This window comes from Nomascus leucogenys, chromosome 1a, assembly GCF_006542625.1.
Source record: "Nomascus leucogenys isolate Asia chromosome 1a, Asia_NLE_v1, whole genome shotgun sequence".
Classification (NCBI taxonomy): domain Eukaryota; kingdom Metazoa; phylum Chordata; class Mammalia; order Primates; family Hylobatidae; genus Nomascus; species Nomascus leucogenys.
Window position 1 is genome coordinate 81876543 of NC_044381.1, and position 9325 is coordinate 81885867.

At 47.0% G+C, this 9325-nt stretch overlaps 1 protein-coding gene across 2 annotated transcripts; it reads right to left on the bottom strand.

Moving 5' to 3' along the window:
• Positions 1–2930: 2930 nt before the first annotated feature.
• GPX2 (glutathione peroxidase 2) lies at positions 2931–8710 on the bottom strand. 2 transcript variants are annotated; one of them, XR_004029807.1, is made up of 3 exons: positions 6278–8710; positions 3778–3979; positions 2931–3617 (listed from the first exon to the last, which is right to left on the bottom strand). XR_004029807.1 is itself a non-coding variant. In XM_004087159.3 (2 exons), exons 1-2 carry the CDS (start codon positions 6497–6499, stop codon positions 3267–3269), a joined length of 573 nt encoding a protein of 190 aa, XP_004087207.2. In that variant the 5' UTR covers positions 6500–8710; the 3' UTR covers positions 2937–3266. The 2 variants fall into 2 exon arrangements, 1 of the variants encoding a protein (XP_004087207.2); XM_004087159.3 differs by lacking the exon at positions 3778–3979 and having other exon boundaries at positions 2937–3617.
• Between the last annotated feature and the right edge of the window lie 615 nt (positions 8711–9325).

Sequence of the window (9325 nt, forward strand, 5' to 3'; positions counted from 1 at the left end):
TTTCATGGGATCTCTATGAGGATTAAATAATCTAGTGTATATAAAGTACCTAGCACAGTCTGTGCCCATAGTAAATATTAAATGAACGGTATTTTGGGTGATGGTTGTGATGGAGATTATAATAAAGTTCTAGAGTTTGGCTCAGTGTTTTTGAGACAGGGTCTCATCCAGGCTGGAGTGCAGTGATGCAATCATAGCTCACTGCAGCCTCGAACTCCCAGGCTCAAGCAATTCTCCCACCTTAGCCTCCTGAGTAGCTGAAACCATTACAGGTGCATATCACCATGCTCAGCTGATTTTTTTTTTTTTTAATTTTTTGTAGGGACGAAGTCTCACTGTGTAGCCCAGGCTACGTAGTGAGCTCCTGGGTTCAGGCCGTCTTCCCGCCTCAACTTCCCAAAGTGTTGGGATTACAGGCTTGAGCCACCACACTGGGCCTCAGTGTCTCATAAACTAAGGAGAGAGAGCTATGGGAATGTAGTCATGAAGATAATTATCGATTTCACCATCTATACCTTGGCCTCCTAAAATCACTTGTTCCAAGCTCTGGTTTTTTTGTTTTGTTTTATTTTTTGTTTTTGTAAGAGCCCTCAGGTTAGTGATTCTCTCTGTCCCTCCTCAATTGAATAGCATTATCTCAGCACTTCTGGGAGAGTTGTTAAGACTTCCCCCTCCTTCTGGGTGCCCCTAGGGAAATTTGATTAAAAGATTTTTGTTTATCTAGAAAAGTGGGTGATATTTTAAAGCTTTGCCTTGTCTGTTTATGACCACAAGCTAATACTTCTGAGGATGATAAGGGGGACAAACAAGATGAAGAATAAAGGAAAGGAAATACTTTCTAATTTCTCTTCATTTTAACAACAGCACAACTAAATATTTGGTAAACCTAAACATCCTTGTAAAACAGAATCCTCCAGTCTTGCCTTCCCTGTTTCCCCCTGAGTGAAACAGATCAGGTTCTGTCTGGAGCAAATAGCATTTCCCCTCCCAAGTGAGGAGCCCTCATTCTAGCTTTATGGCCTTCTCTTGACTTTCTGTGGAATCACTTATACTGTAATTCCCATTCCTTTGGGAATCCCTAAATAATTCTTTGAACTTGGGCCTCAAGGGAAAGACCGAACACATTGTACTGGTGTCTCAGGCTCTAAGTTGCCTGTGGCATGTTTCCAACACCTGAGATAGCTGGCTCTGTTACTGGATGTAACAATAGGCTATGGTACTGTCAAGATGATGACTAGCATCCAAGAAGAATTCTCTATTTCGTCAGGAAAGCAATCGATTTGTCTGCAGTTATTGCTCTAAAATCGGTACATGGTCCTGCCCCATAATAATTCATACCCCAGCTGTTGGCTTTAAGAGCAGGAATCTGAAAGGCTTGAGGTTTCAAGAGTGAAGGTAAGGGTAGCCTTAAGTTAGCAGAAGGCCTGCAGAAAGGTGCCAGGGGATTCCCACTGTAATACTCAGGTTACCCTTTTGAAGTAAAGCACTGTTGTTGACAGGTTTAGTTGAAGGTCAGACAGTGGGGATCCTAAACATCTATTCCACATTCACTCTCATATGATTCAAGTGCTTAGAAAATGGTTAGGGTAAGCAGAACAATTAAAGGAAAAACATTTTCCCTTCAGCATTGGACTTCTCAAGCAGTGTGTCCAGTTTGGAAAACTGTCCCTTCAGGGCTTCAGTGAATAGAAGTGAAAATATTCCATCTAGTGGTCAAAGAAGGAAAGGTGAAATGAGAAGTTTCCAGGATGAGGTCTGTGAGGCAGTGGCCTCTCAGCAGGTATCTTTTCCAGCACATGATAGAACCTGACCTTGGCGGTGGTGGTATGTTTTGATTATGTCTGCACTGGATGAGGAATTGGGGACACCATCCTTGCAAGGCCTCTGAGCAAAACTGTCCTCATAGTGAGGAATAATGATGTTGCAAATGGCAGATGATAAACAGCCTGACTCTGAAGGGAGGCCCTCTCCCATCCCCAACCCCTTCCTTCTTACGGAGGAAGAAATGAGTCCAGTCATTCCTGCCTCTATTTGTCTCGAGCCTGAATTTGTGAATATGTGATTTTGAGAAGAATGAGGGTGTAATGTGAACTTTATTTATTTTGAGATGGAGTCTCACTCTGTCGCCCAGGCTGGAGAGTAGTGGTGCCGCCATCTTGGCTCACTGCAGCCTCCACCTCCCGGGTTCAAACGAGTCTCCCACCTCAGCCTTCTGAGTAGCTGGGATTACAGGCATGCGCCACCACACCTGGCTAATTTTTTGTATTTTTAGTAGAGACAGGGTTTCATCACGTTGGCCAGGCTGGTCTCGAACTCCTGACCTCAAGGGATCCACCTGTCTCGGCCTCTCAAAGTGCTGGGATTACAGGCGTGAGCCACCACACCCAGGCTGTGAACTTTAAAAAGGAGGGAGAGTCAGTCTAGCAAAGGATCAAACATCCGAGATGTTTGATGAGCAGGAAAAAGATAAAGTGCTGTTTGTGTTCTCAGTAACTACACCCTCTATGCCCTTGCTATCGGTAAACATTAACTAAGCTGACTTCCCAGGAATTTCCCAAGGCACAAGTCAGATCTAGTTGGCCCGGTACCCACAGTGCTATTGATGTCTTCCTGACTGTAATCCTCCTAACAGCCTCCCAATATCCCCAACCAAAGGGCTCATTGTCTTTTCCTCCTCTACCTCCCATTATCACTTTCTCTTTTTCCCCAATTCTGAAGAAGAGCTGTAAAGGAATAATATAATTCACATTTCCCATAACTCCACCTGCCACTGCAGACCTTGGCCAGAGCTTGCTTTCCAGTCAGTAATTAGGGCATCCCTTGATCCATCAGATCCTCCCCTCCCAAAGCTTTTCGTGCTAGCAGTTCTTCTATCCCACCTGCAGTTTGTAGCTTCCCTCAGCCCTCTGTCAAAGAAGATACACACAGGCTGGCCGTTTCCACACCTGCCCTTTATTGGTCTCTTCTAGCAGGGTGGCTCCAGGCCCTTCACCCCTCTCAGACACCACCCATGAGGGTTTAGGAAGGTGCCATCATTCTGTGAAGGCCCAGAGCTTACCCAAGTCTTGGAGCCCAAGTTGAATCACCAACCAGAGGGTTGGGAGAGGAAAAGGAAACAGGCAGAGGGGAAAGGCAAGGCTCTGCAGTGAAGGGGACTGATATCAAGGGAATGCTGAGGTCCAGCAGTGTCTCCTGAGGGCATGCTGCATCCTAAGGCTCCTCAGGACTGGATGGAGTAGGAGATCTGTGTGCTGAGCAGCTCACGTCTATATGGCAACTTTAAGGAGGCGCTTGATGTCAGGCTCAATGTTGATGGTTGGGAAGGTGCGGCTGTAGCGTCGGAAGGGCTCTCCTTCCGGCCCTATGAGGAACTTCTCAAAGTTCCAGGCCACATCTGAGCGGCGCACAGGGCTCCAAATGATGAGCTTGGGATCGGTCATGAGGGAAAATGGGTCATCATAAGGGTAGGGGAGCTTGTCCTTCAGGTAGGCGAAGACAGGATGCTCGTTCTGCCCATTCACCTCACATTTTTGGACAAGGGTGAAGGTGGGCTGGTATCCACCCCCAGGACGGACATACTTGAGACTGTTCAGGATCTCCTCATTCTGACAGTTCTCCTAGGGGAGGAAAAAGACAAAGAGCGTGGACAAGGGACGGAGGAAGAGAAGGATCCACAACATGAAACTCTTTCACCCTCCTACACTCCCTCCCCAGGATCATTCTTTTTCACTGTGAAGGAGAGAGAGAGAGAGACAAAACAGACAAGGTGTCGCTCACTGCAGCCTTGAACTTCTGGGCTCAAGCATTCCTCCTGCCTCAGCCTCTTTAGTAGCTCAGACTACAGACACAGGCCACCATGCCCGGCTAATTTTTTTTTTTATAGAGATGGGGTCTCACTTTGTTGCCCATGCTTTAGCTGCTCTTCACGATTTAGCTCTTCTGAGCTGTTGCTTTTGTCTCCAGTCTACCCTGAGCAGTTCTTAAGGTGTTTGAAGCAGAAGAAAGAGAAAAGAGGCTTAGGTTATACTGCTTAGAACCTCCTCTTCAACTAACCTACCGACGTACCTACCCATAAATCCATACCTACACACACACCCCTTGCCTTTCCTCTGCCCTGGTTTTGCCTCGCCTCCTTTCAATTGCACGTGTGTTGAGTATAGCCTTTGCCTCTGCCTACTCAGCTCCTTGAACTGAGGGTGAAATTGAGACCCAGAGGAATGGGATTTACAGCTTCTTGCTTTCTTCTTGCCTTGTCCTAGAACTGAAGTACAAATGGGAAGAAGCTTTGATGAAGGAAGACCCCCATCCAAGAACATCTAGTTTTCAGGTGCCATAACAGCAGAGCAAGTTCAAGGCAACAATGAATGTGTACTCTAAATGGAACTACTTAGTAACCAACGGGCGTGAACTAAATAGGATACAGGATTTAGGGTTCAGGAATAGGCCAGGGGGAGGGGGAGTTGAGGAAATAAGTGCTTGATGGCTAAAGGTTGTGAGTATGTAATTATCATTCTTTTCACGAGTAGGCTGCTACCCAAAGACTGCAACACCTCCTATCCACTCACTGCTCTCAGCTACGCATGCTTTGGCTCAAAACCTGGTCCCTGCCTTTCCCTCCCCACTGCCATCCCTGTTCTATTCCCTCTCAGCGTCACCATTCATGACAATCCAAAAGGCCCGTGGGAACCCTTCTTTTCCACCTCTGCCTTTCCAATTTAAGAGACAGATATCTTCCTCTGGGAGAAAGTTCCTGCTTCTGACCTGTGAGAACTAACTAGTTCAGTCAGTTCCAGGCCATCATGACATCATGAGCCCAGAGCTGGTCTCTAGTGGACTTCTCTGTTTTTGTTTCTGTTTTTTTTCTTGAGACGGGGCCTCACTCTGTCACCTAGGCTGGGGTGCAGTGGCACAGTCATAGCTCACTGCAGCCTCGACTTCCCAGGCCCAAGCGATCCTCCCACTTCAGCCTCCCAAGTAGCTGAGACTACAGGCACATGCCACCACGCCTGGCTAATTTTTGCAATTTTTGTAGAGGCAAGGTTTCACCATGTTTCTCAGGCTAATCTTGAACTCCTGAGCTCGAGCAATCTGCCCACCGTAGCCTGCCAAAGCGCTGGGATTATAGGTGTGAGCCACTGCACCTTGGCAGATTTCTATTTCTTAATACAAATGGCTGGCTGGCTCCTGGTAGGTTATAGACCCCCTCCAGCAACTTGCTAGGCTGAAGTGATGGTGTGAGGCTGGAGGTACTTCTGGGGCTGGAAGGACATCTCGAAAGAGGGTTTGCTACTTCTGTCTCTCCTGCTCTAGAAAAGGCCAGACAGAAAACTTAAGGAAGAACAGTGAGAGCAGTGAACAGTTTGGGCTCAGGTTTGTCACAGCCAGTGATGCTTCAGCCTTCCTGCTTTCCTCTCTTCCTCACCTTCATACCACTGTGAATTGAACTAAGGGGATTATAATGAGAGGGTTCACTTGGGTTCATTCTCCCTGCTTGTACGTTAAAATCATAGGTGGAAATAGAAGAATCCCTAAAAAAGAACTCGAGGTGTGTGGGCTGAAGATCTGTAACAACTTGACTCATTAATCAGAAATAGGTGCATGTAATGCCCAGAGGCACGTGCCTTTTGAAAACCTTTCTCTTTCCTGCTTATTCTCTTTCCACTTGGCTAATTTAAACCAACAAAAATCATCCTCAATCTAAATAATTAGTTTGCTTGCATTTGCATAGTACTTTATATTTTTCAAGTTACTTTTATATATCCTATCCCCTAAACATCATAATAATCTTATGAGCTAAGTGGTATTATCCCCAATTTACAGATGAGGAAACTAAACCGAAAAATGAAGCGCCCTTTCCGAGGGCACAGAGCCATTAAATAGCAAAACCAAGTCCAGCTAGAGCTAAGGTCTCTTGAGTCTGTCTAATTCTTGTTTGATTCCTGGTTTCTATTTTCTCCACTCATTTATTCAACAAATATTTAATGAGTGCTTTCTGTGCCCTAGGCACTGAGGACACAGTGGAGAGAAACACAGACCTGGAACCAGCCCTCATGGAGTAATATAATAGAAAGACAGTAAACTATAAAAATCACACAGCTTTAAAAAATATATACCTTCTCTTGGTATGTCACATGCACCTAAAGACCTAGCTTAACAAAACATACCCCATTATTCCAGACACTCCAAAACACGGTCATTCAGCCTCTCCTTTTATCCCACCTTTGGTGCATTACACCAACCCAACACCTTTGGTGCATTACAAGGAGGGACCCCTCACCTGATGTCCAAATTGGTTGCAGGGGAAGCCAAGGACCACCAGGCGCCTGGGAAAGCGGCATTGCAGCTCGTTGAGCTGGGTGAAGTCCCGGGTGGTTGTGCCTCAGAGCGAAGCCACATTCTCAATCAGCACGGCCCTGCCCCGGAACGTATTGAAATCTACCTTCTCCCCATCCAGGCTGATTGCACTGAGGTCATAGAAGGACTTGGCAATGAAAGCCATGGTGAAGCGCAGAGTGAGCCCCGCAGAGAGGCCTGAGCCCACTTATGAGCCTATTCGAGGGGTGGGGAGGAAGGAGGAGCCAGGAAGGAGGACAGAAAGGATCTAACAACGGAGCTTTGAGCATCCCCAGGATGACTTAGCAAAAACAGGCCCCCACCTGTAAGTGCTGTTTGAACAAGGAGGTTGCTCCTCCTATTAACAGACTGAACAAAGCCGCCTCCCGCCCCACCCTGCTGCAACCTGGGAAGGGCCAATTTGATATCTATGAGCAGAGGTAAATAATTCACTGCTTACAGGAAACCAGAGCCCTAAAGGTCGAATGGAGAGGAAAAAAAGGGAGGGAGGGATGCAGGATTGACTCCTACTTGCCCCATCAAATTGTTCTCACTTGACACAGACATTTATTGAATGCCTGCTGAGTGTCAATCTCTGAATTGTACAGTGAGAGGGCAGGGTCTGCGGAGATCTGAAAGATGAAGAAGAGAATTGAGCCTCCTGTCCACAGGACTCAGATGACAACTGAAATATACGTATTCCTGTTCACGTTCTTCTCTATGTTGCTTTCCACCAGGACAAAATCAAAGGGACCCGTAGGAGCAGAGTGTGTCATTTTCTAGGGGAAAAAAATAGTTTTCAGTGCCTCAGCTCTTGCCAGGCTGAAGAGACAAAGTTGTGTTTATCTTGAAAAGTCTTTCAGTGCGTGGTGCCACTTGTCCTGGAGAACACACCAGCCACTGCCCCTGCATTGTACCATCTCCTATATTATATCCCCCACCTCCACCTCATCCCCCAGCCCCCAAGTCATGAGGCTCAGTCGTTGCTGGGAGAATGGTGAAGAGGAGTCACAGAACAGGTGGGCAAACTTAGTGGATGAACTGCGCCTACCTCCCTCTCAGAGAGAGATTTGGTCCCCAAGACTTTTCAGAGCGGGTTTGTGCTGGTCACCTTCCCATAGAAGGAAGTGTGGAGGAAGTTGAAGCTGCTGTGGTTCCAGACGCAGGCAGGCCACCCCTGATACTTTCAACAAGAGCCATGCAGTGCATCGCAGGACGTCTGCTAAGGGCCATCTCAGAGGCCCACCCCTGGAAGCCACAGAAATTGAAAAGACCCTAAGCCACTTCTTCCAAGCACCCGCCAACTCAACAAGTTACTCTTTTAAAAATGCCTTGATTTCTTCATCAGTAAAACTAGTAATGGGGCTTGGCCTAGCTTTGGGATTTTAGAGTGAAATTTCAATAACAAAGCAAATGTTTACCAGGGTGTTTTCACAGGGGCACATCCATTGGGAACTGTCTTCTTAGAACAAAGAATAAGCAAGTCTGGGGAGCAGCTGGTCTTGAGAATCTGATTTGTTGAGATAAGATGAAGGAATTATTGCCAGTGAGCGCCAAGCTGCCTTGCAGCTTTTCCATGGCTGTTCAAGTACACAGGGACCATGTGTCTGAGCTGGCTGCTCCCTAAAAACAAGTTTCCATTACCTAAGTGGGCAAAAGGAGTGACAGGAAGTGTAGAGGGAAGTGTGTCCCCTGCTGAAGCTGGGTGGAGTTCCTAGAAGCAACCAATAAGAAAGAGTCCCCACCAAGCCACTGAGGCACAAGGACTTGGCAATGATAGTGGGCAAAACTGTAACTTGCCAGATTTGTGTGCATACCTAGAGCTTCCCCCTAGTACTCTCTGGGCCTCCGGAGACACCTCTTATTCTCTGCTCTTTTGCAAGCCTTCAAGAAGGCCATAGAAGTTCCCGAGATGAGGAGTGCGGGGGTTCCCTCTTCCTTAGGTACATGCCATCCCTTTTCTCCTGGTGTGACCTTGGACCCTTCAGACTCTCCCAGGGTTCTCACCTTTCCTAATGGAATATACTTGGTGAGGCTGTCCTAAAATATCTCTGTCTCCAAATTTACCTCAAACTGGCCTCGCTTTCCAAAAGCTTACAACTTTAAGCATACACTAAGCAGCGTGTAATTCTCATGGCTTTCTGAGGGACAGTGCTTACTCTGGACACAGCACTGGCTTAGGCAGAAAGCCTAGGTTGGTGGTTCTTAATTCTGACTGCAAATGAGAATTGTTTGTAGGGATTTTTCTAGAGATGCCAAAGCTTTGCCTTCCAGTGATTCCAATTCAGTGGTTTCCAACCACAATTCTGCCACTGTTACTTGGGACCCTTAGGCAAATCTTTAAGCTCTTTTTATTGAGACAGGGTCTCTCTGTCACCCAGGCTGGAGTGCAATGGTGCAACTGCAGCCTTGACCTTCTGGGCTCAAGTGATCCACTGGCCTTGGCCTCACAAGCCACCATACTCAGCTAATTTTTTCTAGAGACAGTGTCTCACTATGTTGCCCAGGCTGGTCCCAAACTCTTAGGCTCAAGCAATCCTCCTGCCTCAGCCTCCCAGAGTTGGCATTACAGGCATGAGCCACTGCACCGGGCCAAATCTTTAGGTTCTCTGAGCATCTGTTTCCTTGCCTGTGGGGCATGGATAGATAACCACCCTCCCCATCTCACACGGTGATGGTTAGGGTCAGAAGAGTTTATCTCTCACTAGTGCCCAGTAAAGTGTAGTGAAGATCTTAAGACTACCGTTGTCCTGCGTTGTCCTACTCCTTTCTTCATTCAGTCCTTATCCCCAATATTCTCCATCTCCATCAATTCCATATCCCAAAGTATGAAATACCTGCAGTCCTGAGATCCCAGTCTGCCTCTGCTCCCCCAAGGTATCCAATCACAAATCTGAAAGATTATCCAGTCCCACCTCATGCCTTCAGGAAGACCCATTCCTGACCCACACAAACAGATGAGACTCATCTTGGCTTTAAAACCTGCTCATAG